At 41.0% G+C, this 24,268-nt stretch overlaps 2 protein-coding genes across 2 annotated transcripts in view; both read left to right on the top strand.

The window, feature by feature from the left end:
- LOC109484444 (neurocalcin-delta A-like) overlaps positions 1-1,571 on the top strand; it is a 2,635-nt gene extending 1,064 nt beyond the window's left edge. Inside the window, exons 3-4 of the mRNA XM_019787694.1 lie at positions 116-256; positions 1,327-1,571. Coding sequence (XP_019643253.1) covers positions 116-256; positions 1,327-1,422 — 237 coding nt within the window. The 3' untranslated portion in view covers positions 1,423-1,571. The remainder of the gene's footprint in view (positions 1-115; positions 257-1,326) is intronic.
- A 4,017-nt stretch (positions 1,572-5,588) lies between these two features.
- LOC109484483 overlaps positions 5,589-24,268 on the top strand; it is a 23,694-nt gene continuing 5,014 nt past the window's right edge. Inside the window, exons 1-20 of the mRNA XM_019787752.1 lie at positions 5,589-5,655; positions 7,570-7,693; positions 7,978-8,009; positions 8,123-8,180; positions 10,191-10,280; positions 10,415-10,533; positions 10,836-10,971; positions 13,792-13,872; positions 14,066-14,206; positions 14,475-14,518; positions 14,658-14,824; positions 17,542-17,637; positions 17,969-18,084; positions 18,238-18,358; positions 18,741-18,977; positions 19,335-19,523; positions 19,633-19,707; positions 19,905-20,066; positions 20,343-23,391; positions 23,507-23,615. Of these exons, the coding sequence (XP_019643311.1) occupies positions 5,597-5,655; positions 7,570-7,693; positions 7,978-8,009; positions 8,123-8,180; positions 10,191-10,280; positions 10,415-10,533; positions 10,836-10,971; positions 13,792-13,872; positions 14,066-14,206; positions 14,475-14,518; positions 14,658-14,824; positions 17,542-17,637; positions 17,969-18,084; positions 18,238-18,358; positions 18,741-18,977; positions 19,335-19,523; positions 19,633-19,707; positions 19,905-20,066; positions 20,343-23,391; positions 23,507-23,615 (5,205 nt within the window). The 5' untranslated portion in view covers positions 5,589-5,596. The remainder of the gene's footprint in view (positions 5,656-7,569; positions 7,694-7,977; positions 8,010-8,122; positions 8,181-10,190; positions 10,281-10,414; positions 10,534-10,835; positions 10,972-13,791; positions 13,873-14,065; positions 14,207-14,474; positions 14,519-14,657; positions 14,825-17,541; positions 17,638-17,968; positions 18,085-18,237; positions 18,359-18,740; positions 18,978-19,334; positions 19,524-19,632; positions 19,708-19,904; positions 20,067-20,342; positions 23,392-23,506; positions 23,616-24,268) is intronic.

Here is a 24,268-nt window from a genome sequence, read left to right as displayed (position 1 = left end):
ACGATAAGTAAATAAAGCTCTTATAAGTGTCTTTAGATGTCATTGACATTGTACAAGCTTAGCCAAACAACGTCACCTGCAACATTGAAAATATGACATTGTTACGTGAGCACAGGTGGATTTTCGTGAGTTTATAATCGGGCTGAGCGCGCTCATGCGGGGAACCACGGTGGAGAGACTGAAGTGGATCTTCAACATGTATGACCTGGATAGTAACGGTTCCGTAACCAAGCAGGAGCTCGTCCGTGTCTTAAAGGTGAAGGCCATGTCTTTTCAGATTTTCAGAAGTTCCCAATGTTTGGATACGTTGCTAGAAAATAACATGTAGTTACTGTTTCCTGTAACCGCGTGGATAGGTAAATACTTTGCAAACAATAGTTTTCGTTTGGGAACGCATCTCTATTACATATATCAACGCCTGTGCTGTGCAATGTGCAACCATGTACCAGTGAACCAGTCAGATTTGTTCTGAGGAAGGCGACAGGCGGTCACCGAATGTCGGTCGAATAAATCTCTTGGTCTTTTCATGAGTTTCAAGCTTTCCTTTGGCTGTATTTCGCTCGTTAATTGTCTTTATTGCAATTAAGCCTAATCCATGCTTACAATCACCAGTAGTATAGAACACGAAAGCCTAAGGAAATAGAAAGCTTATGTTACATCTGGGGATTCAGAGTAGCTTGTCGACGGCCCTACATGCCTAATCCAGCCGTAGTTTGCGTTAGTGAGTGCGTAATAAATGTACGGTTTTATCTGACAGATGATGCACGAGTTGCGCTACCCTGAGATGGCAGTGGAGAACGTGGATGCATTAGACGAACATCTGGAGACAGTTGCAGATAAGATATTCACGGGAAGTTACATTCCGTTTTTACGACCAAGATACGCCGATAGAACGGCTACTAGTACACAGATCATCTACATACGGACAACAGAATACTATATAATATTTTATGTGAATTTTAGCATTTCTATCAACGTCAGATGCACACAATTGGCTTTGGAAACTATTTCAGACTTTGCCGTCCTGATGGGTGGAACAGTTCCAGATAAGACTCTTCCTCAAAATATAGCACAAAGGCGACTTTGTCAGTGTACATAAATCTACAGGAAATGTCGGACAGTTTTGATTCAAGCAAGGATATTATACAGGTCTAAGTATAGATCGGATAGCTATCAAGTGTCAACGAGAAGCTAATAATGTTTGTCATAACATGTTCCCATCGTTAGTTACCATTTGGATCAGTGGACCGTCGGACGATTTACATTGTAAAATTTGACAAGAATCACATGGTTAACGTCAGTTTGTACCATATGTTTGCTGTACAGGAGGTGGATGTTGACGGAGACGGTACGTTGAAGTTGAAGGAGTTTGTAGAAGGTGTGCGGAGGAATCCTGGCTTACTGCGCCCAACCGGGAACTAGTTTCAAGCTAATTTTGCTCTGTTCTGTGTTGGCTCGGTTGATGCAGACGTCCGCAAGAGGCGAAGCAACAGCGCCATCTATTGACTGTCATTTAAATAACATCATTTGTGACTTACAATTTGTGGATCCTTTTCTAAGGCCATGTTGATTTGATTATATGGATGACATCCTCCGGGAGCCCCAAAACTGATGCGCGCGTGCGAATAAAAAAAAGTTTTGGCAAAAAAAAGTTCTTTTCATTATGAAATCTACGTGGTCATGAGGGTTGAGCAAATGGCACAGCATATGGTTTGGCCAATAATCTAGTCTTCAAGTTCATTTCTTTACAATTTCGTCTTTTTTCGTTTGATTTTGGCATTCTACGACATTGGTATAGTTTATATTAATTTTTTTGTAACTTATGGTATATTTTTGCTCATTTTGCAACTGTTTTGTACGATTTACAGTATGGTTGAAAACTTTTTTTTTTTGGAAACGGCCGAAAATTCATGCGCGCGTGGATGTCATCCATATAATCAAATCAACTTGGCCTAAACAGAAATTAACGATAACGTTAGCGATTACTTTTCTTCATTTAAAAAAAAAACACGAAATACACGTGCAATCTAATATTCGGCATGACGATAGTTCTAACGTTAACGGCGTTACTGAACGTGATATGTACATGTGTACGTTTTATGATATCAAAAAGATTAAAGTAAGTTTCTGACTGTCTAACATTAGCCCTCCTACCCTTTATTGGCTAGCTTGAGAAATCGACCAATGGCTAGATTAAGAGGGGATATGGAAAGTTGCATTATGTTGGATAAATATTATTACAAATTGTATAGGAACTTGCGACTTTTTTGTTAGCCCAAAATTCTACCCCCCGCAAGATCGCGGGACCATGGGAATTGGACCCGTCTTCATACAACTCGATGGGCATGGTCAAGCATGGTTGATTATTTGAGCTGGAGTAAGGATATCGATAACAGTTAACGTTAAGTTAAGGTTGTTGATCGTTCTAAAACAGTAAGATATCCTAATATTCTTCACCCTCTATGGTGGATTTTGTGCACTCTGTAACCTTTCTAGAGTATAGGCAGGGCAAATTTATATCGTATGCCTACTTTGCGTCATGCCACTGGGGATTGGGAGTCACTCTAATGGCAAGGTAAACAAAGACGCTTGGTGACGTAGGGGGCCTTGTGTTCCATTGGCAAATAAGGGCGACCACTGCACGATCGGATCTCTGAGGAGGACGGAAGAAAGTTTATAAATATCGGCGTACCTGAGGCGACTACAGAGTCTTGCAACATCCACGACCAATTTGAAGTTTCTCTACAAGAAGAGGACGTTTTACAGGTAGGCTTTGAACAAATGTGGCCCATAATTTGGTGAGACATGTCCCGTTATTTGTGGGGGACTGGGAGGGTGGGGCATGTCTTGGATTCTGCTTGCTAGACAGTGAAGTACAGTGCCCGAACAAACAAGAAGGCCAACTTTACGTCCTGTATAGTCAAGCCACATAGATCTAACATCTATCGACATACGCTCAACAGAATGTTAATTGAAGCAATTAGCTGGTGGTTTGGGAACTTCTTGTAGAAAAGAGAGGCACCCCTTTTCTGTGTCTGTGATATTTTCAAGACCCCCTAACTCTCACATGTATTATGGTATGGGGCGCTACATGAATAAGGTACATGTACATTCGTATTCGCGAATTTTAAATGCATATATCTCTTTACACACATAAGATGTTTCAGTGTCTTTGATTTTTAAGGGGGCTACTTGTGGGAATTTTATAGAGACTCTTGTTTTGTGTAATGTTACCCTGTTCATGGAATGGTACGATCCATTAATCCCCCACTGTGTAGTGGGGTGAAGAATGCAAACATTGAAACCAAATAAGGCCTATTACGTCTTAAAAGTTCACAAGGTGTCACGAAAATTTCGTCCCCCCATATATTCAACCTCTTAGGACTCTTAGGACTTTTTTTCGATGACTTGACAAGCAGTGAAATGTACTCTCCCAGCCACTTAAGATTGTTTAAAGGGGGTGTAATGTTAACGTTATCCCTTTAAATTAAAAACCGTGCTTTTCCTATCTCTGCCTATTTATATTCATCTTCTGTCCTGCCATCTAGGTTTCACAGTAGCTTTATGGAATATCTGGGACAAAGGCAAATAGCCACTTTGCATCCATACTCCAAGACTTAATCCATTGACCGTGTTTGGAATTATCGTAGGTGACATTGCTTGAAAGAAAATAACCTAGTCTTGCCCTCGTGCCTTGCTGAAGGACCACATCTGGCCAATACCACTGCATCCGTTTCTTACTGTTACATGTTAATTTTGTAAACATGATCATGAGTGAGGTGCTCTATTTTAAAGAAATTGTACCAAATGAAAATGATTTGATCAAACTTACATGTCGAACAGCCATAAATGGGTTAATAATGGTTTGATCACATGAGGTATTGTCAAAATAAATATCTTTTTTGTTTTGTATGCTCCACTGTATAACTTAGCTTTGGCTCAGTGAGTGTACAAAAATATACGTACAATGTCCCCCTGAAATTTGACCAGAGATAAGTTTTGTAAACCTTCTGGTTCCAATTGCTTGTTGACCCTGTCAACTCTGCTCTAGGGCAAGGGACTGTTTCAAAACTTTTAAAGGCCACTCCAAGATGATTGGCACTGGCTCAGTGTTCACAATCATGATGACTACAAGTTCAGTGTTAAATGCAGTGAATGTATCCTATCAAATAAAATCATAATATAAAATCAAAAGAAACCACTAGATATATGTTTGTCCATTTATTTGCTATATACAGAAATTATTACTAGTAATATAATGTTGATGCTGAATCCTGGTAAGCCTAACAATTTAAGTTGGAATGTTGGATATGATATTTTTGAATCAGAATTAGTCTTAAGAATAAGAGCGTATTTGTAAGTCAACAGAATAGAGGGGGTTCAGCCAGGTCTCATTTGCCGCCCACCTGTCCCCACCCCCAAGAATTTGTCTGATGGTACAGCCCTCAGGATGTTTGTCCTATGGAATGTGGATCTGGCATGCCTCAGGAATGTGGCAATGAAAGCTTCCACATGCCCACAGCTGCTCAAAGTTTCAAACAGAAAAACTGGGTTTTATGTATTTATTTCAATCCAAAATCTATCACAAAGTTATATATTGTAAAAGGAAGTTTTAGCCAAATTGTTATATATGTCTGAGGTGGTGGGGCAGGTATGTTGCTTCAGCTCATAATCATCACAACTGTGACTATGATCCTTTTGAAAGAACAACCTACTATAGTATTAGTAGGCTTATCTGGAGACAAAGCATGACAATGCATGTACACTTTGCCTGCAGTGTTGCACTACTTCAAGGAATTACAGTTTGATTTAAAAATACTAAAGTAGTATATCACATGCAGGTTTTATGAAGACGTGCTGTGGTAAGTGATCATGGACGAACCCTAAATCTCTTGTTAATGGTTGAGTAAACAAAGTTATCTCAGCATTACAAACATTACAGATAGCAGCTCAAAAGTGTAGCAAACACCCTATATACTGGTAGCTAAAATGGAACTAAAATCCTTATAAAAAGAACTGTCAAACTGCAGTAGCTATAGGGTATACATTTAGAGTTAACTGTTAAAAAGCAATGATTATCCTGGCATATTTTTAAAGGTGTTAATAAAATTAAAAATCTACAGCCTATAGATACTGGCCTGTGTGGCTTTTACATGTAGTCCAGCGACATTCTCACAAACCTATTACGGTATCAGAATGTAAAAACCACAGTACAGTACTGATTTTTTAGTTGCTGTTCTACTGGTAATAGTTCATGTAACATTATCAGCAGCTAGCTGCAGTCACATTCAAGACATCTTGGCAGACAGACTGACAGGAACGTTTGAGTAAAAGGTCAACGTCTCGACTTCTTGCCAGACAGTGTCAGGAAATATCTTACATTCTCAAGCTGGTGGGCAGATTGTTTTACCTACATATACAACATACGTGTACTCTACATATGTATGGTGTTGGAGAGACACTTTTGGTGTAAATATACATTTTACATACATGTAGACACTGATAGAAATGGAATGAACATTTGGAATAGTCTTATACGTACGTGTACCTGTCTGAGTGGGCCTGTTCCATTTGTTTTTCGCTTTCAGTTGACAAGATGAATGCTGATGACCGAGAACGCCGTCGTGAGGAGCGCCGCAGGAGAAGACAGATAGAGTGAGTGCTTAGCTTAAGGCTACAATTCTTACCAATTCGTATATCAACAAATTTTAGTTTTCAAATAATGTTCCCTCATAAGTGAACACCGGATATAGACAATTGTATTAACAGTACCGTTGTGTTTCTTTGCCCTACCAACTTGTACCGTATTGGGTTGGAGTTGAAACGTCAATTCACAAGTGATAGTATATCATACTATACTAGTAGTACATATAGATGGATTTGAACATGCTTTTTGTTGTGTATCCATTGAAACCGAAGGTTCTGGAATGACACATGAATTTACGAAAGTTGACGACTGACTTTTGACCAATGATTAACGAAATTCTTTCACTCCACACACCTGTTATAGCCCTTACTTACTTCATGTCATCCTAGCAATTCTTTCTATCACAATCTTCTTAAGATTCAAAAGTTTTTTTCTTAAGACGTTTAGACTCAGTCAATAAGAAAAACTTTTGGTTGATTGATTGATTGGTTAATTAATTGATTGGTTGATTGATTGATTGATTGATTGGCAGACTGTAGATTTAGTTTTGATGTAATGTTAACCCCCTCTGAAGATACATGTATTTTTTTCTGTATCTAACTCACAGTGAGGCAGAAGAGTCATCCACACAGTGAGTGTAATCATACACTGTACATGCGTGTTTGCTGTGATTAGAGCTTTTAGCATTCTGATTTTGCAAGAAAAAATGGCCAATCACTCACAGTGCAATGTAGTCACCTGGCAGCTGTCTCTTCATGACAAATACCTGGTGAATCCAACCAATGTACTAGTAGTTATAATTCCTGTGTGCAGTGCTATAGGTTAGTAACTAATAGTAAGACACGCACAAACTACTGCTGTCCACGCTGTATAGTACATTATCTATACATATATGTGTGTGACATAGATGCCAGAGTGTTTAGGCTCAGCTCAGTAGTACTTACTTAGCTCCTAACCCCTTAGTGTCTACATGCAACGTCTTGTTACAAGTCATGCTTGCCTCATCCATGCATATGCCATTGACACCATCATGTAGACTAAGTCATACATGTATATTTTCCCTATTTTTCCATCACAGTGAAAGTACATTTTTGTACAAGATCAGTCTGTAAAAATAACTCTGTATACAATTACCAGGTGAAATTTAAAGGAAAAGCAGGTCTGGTCAGACATAAAATGTTCAGCTCCATTTTTTTTAGATGTATCTGATTCATTAGATGTGAAAACTGTGTGCAAATACATATACATCAGGCTGTTCAAGTGTTTGCACATATAGGACCTACTTTGGACTAAAGCAATGGTAATTCTTTGTGCAGTAAGTTAAGCTGTTTGGGAAGAATAGCTTTCGCAATCAATATTTGTACCATCTGTTATCAGGATTGCTTTAAGACTGAATGTACCTTCATCTTTACTACCGGGTACTTACGTACGTTAAAGGAATTTGTGACTGGACATCATGAACAGGGACTTGACCGATAGAAGTATACAGCTTCATTGGCATCACTAATGACGTGCAATCCATTTTGTTCTGCTGTGTTTGTCTTGCTTCTGTTGTTGTGGCATTGCAATACATTATGTGTTTATTATCAAGGAAAGTGTACCTTGCATGTTTAGTGAAATTTAAGACGTTAAAACTGTCACAACTTATAGTACTGGTAAATTCAATCAACAAGACATATTTATATAAGATACTACATTACTTCACACTGGCTATGCCAAAGTTACGTGACTTCTTACCTGTAGCAAAGCTATAAAACCTGTTTTTTCCTTTTGTAGCATTGCTGCGGCTGGTAATGAAATTCAGAGATGTTATATGGAATTTTGGGCCGTCGTTTTGTTCTTCAAAGTTGCAAAAATTGTTAATAGTAGTTTCTATTGCCCATGATATGCTCTAACTGCTGAAGTTGTGTCTGACCTGTTAGAGCTGAGGCGAGCGCGGCTCCTACAGTGGACCCTGATGAGGAGCGACGGTTGGCCCGGGAGCGGCGCCGTCGGGAGCGGGAGGCGGCCAACGCTGCGGCAGAAGAGGAGTCCCGCAAGATGCAGGTTTGTAATTTCAGTAGCATCATTTCAGTTTATCTTGTGCGTGTATAGCTTCATGCATTCGTCATACCGAGACAACCCAAATTAGAAAAAATATGTTCCAACCCCTTTGTTCCAACACACCTACATTTGTTTGTTTTATTTCTTGTATATTTCATGTACTACATGTTCAGACACACCTATGTTATGAAACTTATTATCAGTGTAGAGTGGCTCTCTATGCAGTTGGATTATGTCAAAATAAGTCACTGTTTTGATAATAAAACTTGATTGCTCTGTTAACACAGGAGGAACTGGAAGCCCGCCGCATGCGCCGTAGGTAAGTAGTTGGTTATCCTTTGTGGAACAAAAGCTTTGGGTTTCTTTCATGACAATGTTTCTGACAAACACTGAAAGTTTGCAAACTGAAAAAAATTGTTCTTGACACTGTAGGAAGATGAGAGAAGGGCTGGAAGAAAACGAGGATGACTCTGATCGTCTTGCCAGCCAGGTTAGTCTGCCAATCAAGTTTGTGTTTTCCTAGATTTTAGCTACAGTATGATAGTGTGGATTGTTGTATCGTTGATTGTTGTGGTGTCCTTTACATGTTGCCTTTAGGCCACACCAATTAAATTTCTTGGTTAACGGATTTTTCCAGAAAAATAATGGAGCGGGCGGGCGAAAAAAAAATAATAAAAACAGGCCTAGGCATCCTATTATGGCCCAAAATGGTACGATAGGAGCCATGAAGTCAACACACCAGGCTGGTTCAAAATTTAAACAATGAATTTTGAACTTTTAATGATACCATTGCATTGAAAGATGGAATAACTGTAACAAGTAGGATGAAAACGACTGTTTTCAACTGTTCAGGGCAAAATATGAGCATTTTGCAGTTGATTCTGAATTTTTATTTTATTTGCAAATCAGAAAAAAATGAAGAGGCGAATCCGTTAACCAAGAAATTAAATTGGTGTGGCCTTAGATGTTTACAAAATGTGGACATGTACTATGTAACTACATGTATCTTCGAAAGCTTCTTAAGTTTGTGTCTTGCACTTTCCTGGTGCATCACTACCCAATCTATGTATATGCTATGTTACCCACTCTTGCATGTTGTACACTAGATAGGATGTGACAATTGGTAATTCCATGCCTGTGTGAAAGCTGCGGTGTGTCACAATCTGAGTCCTGCGGCTATATTACTGCTCTGTCCCTCTGTCAGCCTTTCCTTTCTTCAGCTGCAATGTTGGAGCGCAGTCCCAAGCTTGTACTGTTGATCTTCTTGCATATTCCTTAAGGTAAACACATGTTTATTGGTTGTTTTGTCTGTGTCTGTGACTTCTTGCTAACCCAATTATGCTTATCTTACAGTTTTTAATGTACCATTTCAATTGAAGAAATGAGGGTGCAAAAGGTTAAACATCACTAGAGAAACTGTAGTTCACTTTGGCTAGAGAGCTTTCAGAAAATTAAAAAAAAACTGCCTCCTATTAAAGGAATGTTTCATCGATTCTGTCAATCTTATAGTTACAATCCATTATGTACAAAATAACATTTGCTGAGCATTAACGTATCACATACTTTTTATGTGACATGCATGAGTGCTAGTCTGATGTGTGGCATACTTCAGTGTTTCTAATGCTATATATGGTGAACTGTACTCTACTTCAGTTTTTTACCACATGGCATGTACATGTACATACATGCTGTGTATCTGTAGGAATGCTGGTCCCCTTGTTCTGCACCCTGTGTTGTATCTTACACTGACCTGTCACTGGCCCTGTATCCTTCACTTAGTCTCCCAACACTGGGGAAGCAAACTTCCCAACCTTATATGGCATCACTGGAATGTACTGCCCCCACATCTGTCTCAAAGTGCCTTGGCATGTAGTCTTGGGGCATGATTATGTCTAAGAGGTGTGACAGGAGAGTTAACAGCAATGCTATGTCAACATCCAGCATCTGTCTTCAGCTATTGTTGTTTTGGCAAACTTTCTTGCAGAAATGATGTTGTTTAATGTTTGTTGTTTAATTTGTTTCCATGCAAAAACCAGATTATGAAAATGGAAACATGCTTATATTTTGTATCTCTCTTTTTATTGACATTGTCGAAATATATTTAACAAAAAGAAAAACCATAGCACATTCTTTTTTAGTTCCACAAGGAACAAACTTAATGCAGTAACATAGTCACTTATCAACATAAATATCATGCCTTTATACATTTATTTAAATTGAAGATAAGGATTCTTGCCCTTTTAGCTTTTGCACAGGTTAAGGAAACATGACACTTGTTTATGTTCTAAAAGAGTTCAAAGATTAAGATTCAATAGATTTAGACAACATTTGAAATACTAGTACATGATTGTACAATAGGCACATTAAACTTATAGATATAATTGAAGATATTTCTGTAGGATTTGTCCAGTTACACAATTTTAATCTTTAACCGGTTGGATGAAAACAGCCTTAAGGAATACCAGTATTAATAGTAGAAGTTTGTTTTACACCTGGACAGAAAAAACTTGAGGAAGAGGCAAAGAAGAAGAAGGAAGAAGAGGAAGAAGCCAGGAGACAGGCAGAAGAAGAAGAGCGCAGAAAGGAAGAGGTAGGACTGACAGTGACACTCAACATGTAGACTGAGGCATCCTGTATATATAAAGGGCTTTTTAAGTGATACTTTTTGTTATCAAATTTCAGAGATTATATTAAGAGTAACATTTAATTCTGTTTTATGAAAAGGAGGAGAGGAAGCGAAAAGAAGAGGAAAAGAGGCAACGTGAGGAGGAAGAACGGAGGCAGCGGGAAGAAGAAGAAGAGGAGGAACGAAGGAGAGAGGAGGAGGAGGAGGAAGAAAAAAGGTTTCATCATCGATCAGATGATAATAATTAGAAGTCTTCAGAGTTAAAAAAGGAATGGCAGGCTAAAAGCTGAATTTCAAGAACTAAGTGTCACTTTGAGAGTGATGTAAGTACATGTATGAGAAGAAAGTTTAGACTCTCATACCTGTATCATTGTTGCCCCCTTACTGTATCACAATGAACTGCATGTTGCACACACTTGTTTTCAGCCTGTGTGTTCCCTTTCAGTTAGGCGTTCAGCAAGAGTTTGCAACTGAATGAATAAATATAAACTGTTAATGGGGCTGTATCTACATGTGCAGGCGCCAGGAAGAAGAGGAGGAAGAGTTGCGTCGGCAAGAAGAGGAGGAAAAAGAGCGCCGCGAGGAGGAGGCTCGCAAGAAGAAGGCTGAGATGCGTAAGAGACAGGAAGAGTCTCGGAAGGCAGAGCAACCAAAGGTACATACAGGTCACCAGAAACTTTCCTGTATAAACAGATATATGCTATGCTACTGCAAGGAGGTCCAAACACTAGTGTGTTTGACCTTTGAAGCTCCTTGGTTAATAATACTTTTTGGAAAATTAAATGTTTTGTCTTGATAATGGTCCTGAAAAATTTAGGGTCGGTAGCTACTGGTATTTTTGTAGGTCAAGTAACCAAAAACACAACATCTTTTTTCCTGAACCTAAATACTACAACCTTCTTGCTGATGTACTAGTAACTGTTACAGAAAGGATTAAAGGAAATAAATGCTGAATCTCACAGCTCAGGATTTCTAAGTACATTTACATGTACAGGTACTTTGTGTTCCTTCCTTATATGTACAGGTACATTATGGTGACTTGAACTGTGTGATTCTAGGATGGTATATATATAACTTATAAGTGAGCCATATCAAACTTTCCCTGGATCAAAACAAACTATACATTTGTAGCTGTAGCAGATATTATATCCTCAGTGTTATGATGAAGTTGTAATGTCAGATGGAGATTAGTGGTGTCATATAATGTACCTGAACCTCTAATAGGCAAAACAGGCGGAATCGGAGCAACCTATGGTCAAGGGAAGACCCCATAGCCCTGCAGAAGAAATGGGTGATGAGGTACATACACCCCAGCCCACCTTATGTGCACTGTTGCCCCCTTACTGCATCACAGTGAACTGCATGTTGCACACGTTTGTTTTCAGCCACATCCTGATGTTATGCTTGCACAATGTTGCACCATGGATGATTTTTCAAGCTTCATCATTGTTGCATCTTGGTATATTCACAGAATTGGTGTCACTGTACATAAATGTTAGATAAGAGCATTACTGTTATGTATATGTGAATGTAACTTTATGTTGTAGTCTCCAGGAACTCTTAATTGTCAAGTGTGGCTGAGAGATTATGATATATCACATATTGCTAAAAGAATGATCATGACACTTTTAAAACACTATATATGTACTTTCAAGTTTGAAAATTGATGTTGATAATATTATATTTTGCAATGATCTACAGAAAGAAAACTAAGGTTTAATTAAATTAAAGATGATAATTAATTGTGAACAGATGTAGGAAAATAGCTGTAAAAATTATATCAATCAAGCCAGCAACATACATTTGTATTTTCATCAGGAGGTGGAAACTATTACATATATATTCAGTGATATTTTTCTAATGACATTAGTTTACAAAGTCATATATTGTTGCACTTAAGCACCCTTATAATTATTTCCCATCCTAAAGCTTCATCTTCATCATCATTCCTGATCACAAAATACTACACTGCTTGGTTGAGTCCCTGTGTGATGTGCATTCAATATGTCAGCATGCTGATAAATGTACGCTGTTGTTCTGTAATTACTAGTAGATTTTGAGTTTGAGTGTTCCCCTTGCTTTATAAACTTTGTTTATTTCCAAACACACTGTTGAAACCTTGCCAGGGTATGTTCAACCTAAGTGATTCCTGCTTGTACTTGTAGTACACGTAGATGCATGTGGGATGAAAGAAAACAAACTTTCTCCAACACCTTTGCTAAAACTCATTCCGCCATAAAGACTGTTTGCTACATGCAGAAAGAATCTATTGAACTCTTTTAGCTTTATGTTTTTGGCAAATTGGTTGGAGAAAAGTTTTGTTCAATTCATCTGCAAAGAAACCTAACTTTAGACATTGTCTTGTCCTGCACTAACCCTTCCCCTTGCCAACTGACTCCCTACAATGGTGTACCCCAGAACTCTGAACCTCCGCCAGAGAAGACCCAGGAGAAAGCGTCGCTATCGTCCTTCAAGTCAAAGCTGTCTGCCGGCCGCAAGCTGAACATCAAAGTTGTTTTTAAAGCTATTGTGTTATTTCTCACCACCTTGCACTGCACCTGTGCTATTATAATCCTGCACCAAGGCACTTATCCCTCAACCTTGTACACAATAAAGTCACCTTGTGTGTTGCACCCTCCTTGCCTGAAGGAAATAAACCAATCATTTACAATCTCTAGCCAAACAGTTGCTGGTAACATCAATTACATGTACTTATTGTCAAGAACATTGAGGTGCAAAAGTAACCATTGGCATTGCTGAAAAAAATTCTAATATATAAATGTTTGCGTTAGCTGTAACCTGTTCATTGTCGTTTTGTCCTGTTTTGTAATCTCACTGTTCTACTAGTATTTGTGCACCGTACGTAGTTGCACTTTGCTAAATTGTACCATTCAGCAGGTAGCTGCAACACCTCACTGTTCTGTTACATTTCGCAATGCTTGATTTGCCAGTTGTAATGTGCTGTAAGCTGTTGTGGCAGTGTGATTTGCTGATTGATTACTGTTGATTTCTTACTACTAAGTACTACAAATGATTATCATGATAATAATATGCCAGGCTGTTTTTGTGGCAGTTTGATTTGCTGATTAATTACTTTTTATTCCTTGCTACTATATATTAATCAAAATAGTAATGGTGTTTCTTGTGGCAGTGTGGTTTACTGATTGATTCCTTTTAGTTTCTTTGAAAAATTGATTTCCTGCTTTACATTCATGTATGGAAGGAGATACGAAATTTTGAAGTTGCCAGTGTTTTTAAACCTGTAAACATGATTCCTTGTGTACTCTTTTTTACATACCCTCCAATTAAACATTTAGATGACAACATACAAGCGTAATGCCCTTAGCAAAATTGAGCTAAATGGTGTTCAAAATGTTATTGCAAACAACAAACTATTTTGTGGCAGCTATATTTTAAAATGTAGACTGAAATACTTAATATTGTCATACTGATCTTCATCTTGGCCTTTTTCTAGACCTTGATGCTGAAGAAAGCAAAAGAAGACCTGGCCCAGGAGGCAGCAGAGAGGGAATCTGCCAAGCGCAAATATCTGGAGGTAAAGATGTAGGAGAGTTTGTTTCCCCTTAGGAAGCTGTTCGTGTCAACTTTAAGGCTGTAAAATGGGAAAAGGGTTCCTAATGTTTAATAAACCCAAAATGAAGCAACCACAGGGGAGGTTTGAGACCCCCCTCCCCCCAACAAATTTTAAGATGTCATTTTGATATTATTCTTTACTTGCCCTTTGTTAGGATGTGCTCCCACCTCTGAAGATCGGAGGCCTATCCAAGGATGCCCTGGAGTCTCTCTGTCGTGATCTACATGCCCAAATAGAACAGGCAGAAGAGGAGCGCTTTGAAGCTGAGTACAAAGTCAAGAAGAATGACCAAGAGGTACATGTATATAAAACTGTTACAGTGACACCTACATGTACATGTACTGTACCTGCAGTAACTGTCTAGAAAAACAACTTTGTACAAATTTTGCTTTTGGGTAAAAATCATTGCTTGTGAGTATAGAATGTGTTATGATTATTCAAGTCTTACAGTGCATTGTATGACAACAAGATTATCTTCAGATGAGTTGCTCCAGGTAATTGTAAGCACTAATAGTTTTGATTGTATTACAAATAGTCACCAATCTATACCATCTGCTTTCCAGATTGAGGACTTAAACATGCGCATCATGTCATTCACTGGCAGATTGTGAGTTTGAAGTGTGATTTCTTATTATATGTGCACATGTGACATTTTCCCATTTTTTACATAATTTGAGGTTCCTTTGTCAGTTCTCTGTAACATCCAAAATGTAAATTATTTGTCTCATTTTGCAATTGTAAAACAGCAAAAAGCCTGAGCTGAAGAAAGTGAAGGTGACCCCAGAGAACATGCTGAACTCCCTGGCGGAGTCGCGCCGTGCCAAGCCGGGAATTATCGACTTCCGCGCCAACCTGAAGCACGTGGAACGAGAAGGGCACGACAGTCGCCGCGGCAGCTCCTCCACCACCAAGAGTGAGGGAATGGAAGAGAATCTAAACGGAGAAGAGGACTAGGTAGGTTCTTGCTCTATTAATGTTTTACAGAAAAATGTAGTTATCTAAATATATGTTAAGTTCATATTGTCGGTATACAATTTAAAAGTCAGTTTCTTCTTTTCAATGTAATGTAAAGGTACCGTGCCTGATAAACTCTTTCTATGATGATGATGTTGATGAATTAAATTTTTCATGGCAGTCATTTGATTTATACTTAATATGTATGTATCAAATGTAGATATGTCTTTGTTCTAATAAAGATCTATCTCATTTATTTTCAGCTTCCAGCCTTGTACAAGACCAAGTTCTGCAACATATATTCAATCCATTGAAAGCTTCAACACACAATTATATTGATTCACAACTATTATAATCACAAATCCTATTCAGAAATATCACCATAAGTACATGGTTAAAGGTATATGATGGTTAGACATGATAGTAAATGAAAATACAAATGTATTAGTACGATGTATACAAAACAAGGGCTTGGTGCTACATGTAGCTTTGTCACATACATTTTGCTTTTGGTAGGGACACAGAGTGTTCAAGAGACCTTAAAGGCCAAGAATTATGGCCCAAATTTCTGAGCCTTTTGCAACCACGGCTCCCACCCAGTATACACCATGTGTTGTAAAACTTGCTTGTAACAGGACAAGTTTACATCACATATGATGGACGGAGCATTGTTCTGGTACCATACATGTGATCCTATCAATCCATAACAAAGGGCCCCTCAAAGGTCATGAAGTTGTACTAATGTGGACCAACTCTTTTCACCTTAGTACCAAGCCCTTAGGTACAAATGTAGGTGTAATAAAGCGTTAGTAACACATTTACAGAAGGTGTAAATTAGGATAAATATGCCAGTACTTTTATGTGCCATTTTTCCAAGTCTACCAACTAGACCTTGTTTGTAGGGTTTCATTGATGACAAAGTATTACAATGTATTTGTATGTTTATACATTTGTAATAGCCACTTGAAAGTAGTGAGCACAATATTTTATATACCAAAGTTTTTATAGTATATATCTTTTATAGGATCTTTTTATACTATATCACATATATATTACATTTCTACCATTGTTTGATCATGATAGCAACCTTTCTCATTATCAGCCCTTATATGCAACCCCTATAGATTGAAGACAACCACGTATAAGAACCATGTAAGATCCGATGCAGTGCAGTTGTGAGCAACCTGTTTCTGAATGACCATCTTGTGGTTTGCTGAAATGTGTAGTGTTTAAGAACTATATGCCCATGTATGCTTGGAAAAAACGATGCATTGTACAATGTAATTCTATGCCTGCAGTATACATTGTAATGTCTACTGTTGGATTTACATACAATGTCCTTGTGTACCCCTGAGTCAAGCCTACTGCAAACAATATGTCTGGGTCCCCACTTCAGAGGGGGCAGCAAATTCGGTCAATACTTAAATTGTTATTGTGTTGACTTCCTAATGTTGAAGAGGATCGTCAAAAGAAAATGTCATTCTTCACAGCCTCATTGTGCTATATACCAAGTATTTTTACATCACTGGATTCTACATGCTCCTTAAGTTTCTTCATCAAGAGCAATCACTATTGTGTGTAATTGCTTGGTAAATTCATGTGCAGCTCGTGTCCAAGCCATACAAGTTAGATGCCAAAAACGTTACAGTACAGCATTTATCCAATCATGGTGCTTACATTCTACATTGGTATAGAAAAGGAATTTAATAGATACCCAAATATTCCGAGAAAAGGTCACTGCTGCATATGCATACAACATGCCTATAAAGAGAAAACTGAAGGTTCGTGGCATGTACATGTACATGACTAACGTGAACACATATCGTAGAATATTGCTAGAAAATATATATTACGTAGTCTAATTTTGATTGCTATCGAATAAACATTGTCCACAAAATGCATTTTGTTTGTTGTTGATGTTAAGGAAAATTCATCATTACGTCTCTACGTATGTATGACTCATATACATGTAGTACTACTACATATGATATACATGTATTTGCATGATTAAGTGAAGTTCTTTAAGCAAGTGGTGAGACTGAGCTGGGACGTCCCTACCTCTGCTTGGAGATTGCTTATCGGTCGCTGACTTAAGTTATAAATCTGATGATGATCGCCCATTGTGTTGTCGAGCAAAGCGCAAAGTGTTTATCGTCGGGTTTATGACGGGTACTGAGAAGCCGCCACTTTTGTTTGATCTGCTCTTGATCTGGAGACATTCGCTGCGATCACATCAAAACAACTGCGAGTGCCTACCGTCCGGACAGCAGCGCGGATTGTCCGGGAGTTACACCCGTTAACTACAGGCCTGCAGCGCCTGATGCTGAACCGTTCTTTGGGGGACATTTGGCCAACGAGAAGTGACTAGGTGGGAAGATTTTAATAAGTCATAAAATCATGTATCAATACTGATCTACCAAATGACTGTGCGTGTGTAACGATAATGCTGTCTAACACTTTAATGAGTTGATACATGTAGGTCTACCCAATTGGTAAAGATGGAATATCGCAGTGAAACTTTCTTTTTACTTGCAATTGTGTCGATCAAAAGGAGTATGTGTCTGTATGTTTCATGACTTTGGGTTAGTTGCTTTGTGTTGTTAACTTCTAATAGTCCATATCCCATGTAGTATAATGATGCGATCAGAGTGTGTTTTGTTTACCAAATTTACCCAGGGCGGGTTCCAACCGATGACAATATGTGGGGCCGTACGGTGATCCTGACAGTCGCGGCTGTCTTTCTCCTGTGTGGTCTGCCTGCATCTTTAGCAGGTGAGGCACCAGTCTCAGTCATGATTATGTAACGAATTCCAAGTTGTGATTATAGACCCCAGTATAGATGAATGTTAGACAAATATCACCAATCGTCAATCCACGTAGTTCCAACGACGCTATATGGAAAATTAGAACTTTTATTCACTTCTTGAATATCGTCAGAGTTTACGCGATGTGCAATGCAGCTTTTAGTAATAGAAGGACAACGTGGATTCTTACAGCAATTTCTCCTGATCAATCAGTATTTTCGTTGTTGCCTGGTTTGTTTGTTGCCCCACTCATTCCCAGCGGTTGTGCAGCTGTGCTTTTTTTTCAATTTTGCGTGCAGACGGCCCGATTCCAAGAATCCTGTGTCCCAGAGATGTTTTCATCACCCTTGACCGTGGGTATGACACGGCAGACGTTGACCTGCCCACTCCATGGTCCAACTACAGAAACGTCACCGTAAGTGCAATGTAACCCTACATGTTTAGTTTACTATGACAACAATTGTATGCAGCAGGATTTATCAGAAAGTTATCCCCATGCATAGTGCCTTCTATGGAGTCGAGTACGGTTTACAGTTGTTTTGTGGTCTTTTGTGTCATGATATATTAGGTGAGCGATGGGTACGAGGTTGGCGAAAATGCGTTTCCCTTGGGGAAGACAGAAGTCACGTTCTCCGTGGTCTCTCCTGGCGGCGAACGAGACAGCTGCTCCACCAAAATATATGTTGACGGTAAGACTTCACTGTGTCTCAACATTACACGTCACAGTTAAGTCATGTTTCATAAAAGCCATATGCACGGACACAACATGCATCACATGAAGAAAACGTAGGAGATAAAATTGTATCGAAATCACTAGTAGTACAATATAGCGGCAGAATAGGTATAGAGTGAGTGTTTCCTTATAACCTGAAGTTCATAATACACCTAATATGTATTGAAGCTTATAACACAATCTTCGAGAGTCAGCATAGGTGAGATATGTTGTCACAAAGCTAGGGGTACATTAGAGCGTTTGACAAGTTTGGTTTATAGTTAACATACATGTAGGATTGGGGCGACGGCATCTCTTGAGTTGCGTGTCGTAAACTATGATGGTGCTTGAATTTTCAGACCAAGAGCCTCCCAAGGTCCATGGCTGCCCAACATCCTTTTCCACGGAGATTGCCACCACCTATGCCAGGGTGGCGTGGGAAGAACCGATCTTTACCGACAATGTTGGAGTGGTCAACCTGTGGTCAAGCCAAGAAACCAACCAGACGTTAACGTGGGGCACTTACCGGGTGACGTACACGGCCTCTGATGCGACAGGCAACTCAGCTGAGTGCACGTTTACAGTGGAAGTCAAACGTGAGTTCTTGTCATTTTTACCCATTGTCTGTTTAACCTGAAATTTTTGAAGTTCGAATAAACATTAGTCTTTAAAACTCTATCTCAGAGGGAGGGAGAGAGGGAGAGAGCATTATGTTTCTCCAGCATCCCTAGCCTGATAAAGAGCAACAGTCGGTGTCCTTCACCACGAAGAACTACGATAACTTGCCAGGTTATCCTTGATCAACACTGGACGTCGGACGAAAATGTTCTTTTTTTTGCTATGTACATGTCCTGAGATATCACTTTATTTTACTTTATTGAAGATGCAACAAGGCAATGTGGTAGCCGGACTACAACAAACATATTCCTCTGTGTTTTTTTTTTTTTGCAAAGGTAAGAGCTGTGGATTCCCGATTCCGCCCGACCGCGGCTACAGTAACTGTGACCTGTGGTCGCGGGGGCGGTTCTGCTCGCCGGAGTGTGAGGACGGGACGGTACCTGCTGACGGGGACGAGCAGCAGACGTACGCCTGCGAGGCCGACGGAGAATGGAGACCCTCCCGGAAAATTGTCGACTGCGTGGGTAAGTTTCCAACCTCTTTAATGTCAGCTTTCATGATGCTAAAATGATGAGCCAAGTGACGAATCCACCTAAGAACAAAGCGCTGAATGGTTATTAATTCCTTCCCTAGGGTTTTCCAGCCCCAGCAACGGACAGTGCGAGGAGGGATCTGTGCTGCACCGCAAGGGACGGAAGCGGCTGTGTTGTGAGTACCTCATTCTCTATCAAAATTTTGCTGCTTCGCTGAAAACAAAACAATAATCTAATAGATGTCAATTTTCCTTTAGGTTTAAAAAGAAGCTCCCTGTTTAACCAAACTGGAAATGTGTTTACATGACACAGTTGTCTATAGTGTATCCTTGATACAAAATTAAGAACTGTTGAGTTACTGATCTGTCTTAGTGAACTGTGGCCGAGGAACCTACCACGACACCGCCGTGAACACGTGCCTCCCCTGTCCGGTGGGCACTTACCAGGACCAGGAGAAGAAAACCGCCTGTACCCCGTGTCCCGATGGACTCACTACTGTTTTAGAGGGCACCAAATCTATCCAGACCTGCAAAGGTAATCATTAACGTTGTTCATTCTCAGTTCACGGGAGGGGGTGCAATTGACAGGTACAGGTAATAGAATGTGGAAGACTGACGACCCAACTCGGTGCCAAGCAATGACATCAAGCTCACATCAAGACTGTTGTAAAGGTTCCTTTTGATAATTATACGTGTAAGTTCCCAGAGTCAAATGTCTTGGTTGAAATACACAAAATCAATTAGTACATAGAAGGACATTTTGTTATCTTCGATTAGTTTATATTAAGCATCATGTCTTGTTTCTTGTTAGGGGAGAGCTTACCGACACCAACAGAACTCCTGAACATGCCACAGGGTGACATAGAGGGCTTGTACCCCATCTCCACAACGTGCAAACTTGAGCTCAACAACGACGACTGCAAGATAGAGATCCGCAGCGACCCGGCTGATTGCTTAACAGTGCGAGAGTTGGTCGACACTGCACTTCCCGACTGGAAACTAGGTGACGCTTTCTCCATCGGCGGATCGTTGAATCCCTTCAACTGGATCATCTCCGACAGCTACTTTGATCGATGTGAGGAAGAACTGTCCATCTCCACTGGGTCTACAGAAGCCGTTACCATAGTCCCCTCTGTGCTTACACTCGAGAGGTTCACTATAAACGTCAGATACTTCATTCCTACTAAATCGTTCGAAGTGAAGTTCACAGGTTTGTGGAAGATCGGGAGTATCTTGTTTCAGCTGACGGTTGAGAAAACGGATGGAGGCTTCGTGGTGATTGGTGAGCCGGTAGATACCGTCATTCCTGTAGGCAGGCTCATTTCTGGGTTAGCGTCATCCTTGCTGCCTGGTAACGGCGCAAGGGAGACCTTCAAGAGTGTCAATCTCGACAAGTTTGTGATGAAAAACATAAAAATGACGGCTACATTTGGTAACACTGGGTACGGTCTGCAAGTGGCGTTTGACACTGGTATCGCAAAGTCCCGAGTTTTTGCCTCGCTTGATTCCATCAAATTCGGCAACAACCAGACGAAGGTATTCTCTGTGGCCCTTTCGATTAAGTCCATCAGTTTCGGTGACTTGATTAGGCGCTTTACAAACGAAGGTGTTGATGTGCCCGTCTTAAGTGATCTTGAGCTTCCGGAGGCAGCTTTTCTTCTTTCCACCAAAACGGTTCCCTTCTCTGTCTCCTCGTACCCTGACTCGCTTCTGCAGAGGATGCCAGGCGTGGCAGCGGGTCTCAACGTAGTGTTCCAACTGAAGTTGACCGACGGCGATCCTTTAGGTTCATTTTACCTAGCCGTGTCAAAGAGGAGGTTCCAGTTCCAACTCCTCCCTGGATCTGTCGTCCGAGTAGGGTCGCTCTTAAACAAGATGCTCCACTCAGTCTCTTCTATTGAGCTCCCCAGTAAGCTCCCCCTTGACGACGTTCTGTCCAGCACTTTACGGGGATTTCAATACGACGGGAACACAAGGACCTTTACAATCCCTGTGGCCATAGAAACATCCCTCACGATCATACCAAGCGTACTTGTCCTGGATGACCTCCACGCGACTTTTTACATCGTGAGAGGCCAGTCCACAGCGGGTGGTCTGAATCCTCCTCCCGGCGCCCTAGCACCTCGTCCCGGTACTGCCGTCACCCAGACTGGAGGCGGTGGCTTCAGTTTCGAGCTAACATCCGTGTGGTACATTGGTAACGTAAAAACAGCGCTGTCCATAGCAAAGCCTCCAGGAGGCAACGTGTTCATCGCCGAAGGAGCCCCAGAGGTCGATATAGAAATCGGAAAATTGATAGAGGATCTTGGAGTGGCACTACTTCCGTCAGGTCCTATGGAAGATGGTCTGAAAAGCATCGGTCTAGACGCATTTAAGGTGGTGAATCCAAGCGTTTCCTTGGTCATGGGGCAAGACTTTGTCCTGAAGCTAGCTGGAGATGCAGTCGTCAATGATTGGAGATGCACGGTTGAGGTTATCGTAGGGTCCCTGGGAGGGACTGCCTCCGTGGCAACTGGTTTAGTCCTGGAGCGTATTGGGATCGTTGAGCTGGTAAAGACACTGACGAACGACAACGTCGATTTGTCTGTCATTCCTGGCGCTTCCATTCTCTCCAACGCTCGAGCTGCTTTCGTGGTCTCCTCATCGGATATGTCCAAGTTGAACGAATACTTGCGCTTTTCCGCTCCCTTGCTCTCCAGCATCGACATTGTGAATGGTGTAGGTGTCGTGGCTTCGTTCAAATTCCCTCGGGACTGTGGACAGGACGAGTTCTGTAAGGTCGCTAAGAGACTTCTGGGACAACATGTCGAGCTCATGATATACGGTGCCCTCTCGATAGACCGCGTGTACATGAAGGCCGTTATTCCCACTCCCATCCGCATATTCCACGGAGCAGACATCCGAGATGTCGGGTTTGAGATACAGCTGGCGAGGCCTCCAGATGAAACGTACATCGGCATCACCGGTTCCCTGCAGCTGGACCAACCGCCGCTTCTCTTCACGGGTCGGTTCGGTCTCTCCAACAAAGGCGTGTACTTGGGGATGTCGTCGGTGGGGTGGTGGTATAACGCCTTTGGTCTATCCTTCCTATCAATCGGCTACCTAAACTTCGAGATTGCCATCAGTCCAGACCCGATTCTCATAGCGGGGATCGACTTTGGAGGCCAGGCGGTGATCGGATTCAACAGGTCGGACGCTGAGCCTATCAGGGCGGAGCTGTATGTTGGTATCAACAGGATCGCCCCTCTTCAGAGCTACTGCAAAGGCAGCATTACCAAGCTAACCATCCCGTCTATCCTTGCTGCTTTCGCTTACCGCCCGAAATTGCCGGGCTTCCTCGACGAGATAGGCTTCACCGAAGGGTTGGAATTTTCCTTCTCGGCCATAACGCGAACGCTGCCGAACGGAATTCTCATCCGTCAGGGGTTTTTCTTCCGGGGGAAGTTAGAGATCCTGTTCTTCAAGGTCACAGCCGACATTGCCATCACCAAGACGTCGATTTTTGCCAATATGACAGTCGCACCATTTAACATTGCCAATGGCTTGATAGCAATTGAAGGACGTAGCCGCAAACAAGGGCCGCGTCTCCTCGTAGACATCGGATGGCTCCCGCCGCGCGCCAAGCTTGAGATCGAAGGCAGTGTGACGGTTCTGTTCATCAAGCAAACGGTCAACATCACCATGGATGAACAGGGAACACGCTTCTTCGTCGAAGGCAGTTTCCTAAATCTCTTTCGAGCGTCCCTAGAACTGAGGGCCAGCTACGGCTCCATCAAGACAGCCTCCTTCCAGGTGACGGGACAGATGCAACAGGACCTCTTCCGCAGGCTGAGAGAGAAAGTCGAGAATGCCATCGATGGGTGCGTATTAAAGTCATCTGTCCATACATCGTCACCAAATGATGTTACGTATTTTCATTCGGAGTATATTCTGAGTTCATTGAAACTCATTTTACATTCATACCTTACGCCCCAGGTATGTGAAAAAAGCAGACGAGGCCATAGATGCGGCTAAAGCCAAAGTTAGGCAGGCAGAAGTCAATTGGGACATCGCAGTGAAAGATATACAGAAAGCACAAAGGAAGGTGAGAATGTAATACAGTATTATATATACTTAATATACTCTATATACTTTTTACTCTTAAAAGAATAAAACTCTTACTTTGCTTCTGTTCCTACTTTGAATCGCATTGAATTTCCTTTATTACACTGTTAAATAAAACTTCACATGAAGGTTGGGTCATCAATATTCCGGACATTGTCCTTGAATTCTTCGATATTGTCCTAGGTTCGCTCTGCGGAAGTCCACTGGGACCGTGCCGTTGCCTGGTTTAACGATAAGATAAAGGATGTCCGGGGGGCGGAAAGGCACTGGGACAACGCTGTCGCTGCGCTGCGTCACGAAAGGTCCAAGTGCTCCTTCAAGAAGTGCAAGTGGTGTAAGTATATGGCCTTTCGACAGTTCATTACTCCGTGAAGGAGGTCAGGACCTCCGGACGGAGTGTTGTGATCGGCTGATTTTTCATGTTCGCAGTCAAAACACTGGGTTCTCTTTGTGTAATCCGCACGCAATTTTATACGCCGTCTGCGGGCATGCCCGTGTTGATGCACGAATGTGTATTTTTGCCGTTGCTGCTTTCGCGGTCAATGTAATATTGCAGACGCACCCCTACAATTACGAGGCGAATTGGAATGGTCCAGAAAAATGCGTTGTTTGGAATAGCAGTGGGGGTGGAAC

The sequence above is a fragment of the Branchiostoma belcheri genome, unplaced genomic scaffold, assembly GCF_001625305.1.
Source record: "Branchiostoma belcheri isolate BF01 breed outbred unplaced genomic scaffold, Haploidv18h27 scaffold7, whole genome shotgun sequence".
NCBI classification, from domain to species: domain Eukaryota; kingdom Metazoa; phylum Chordata; class Leptocardii; order Amphioxiformes; family Branchiostomatidae; genus Branchiostoma; species Branchiostoma belcheri.
Note: the sequence above shows the minus strand (reverse complement) of the source record. Positions and strands in the feature narration are given on the sequence as shown.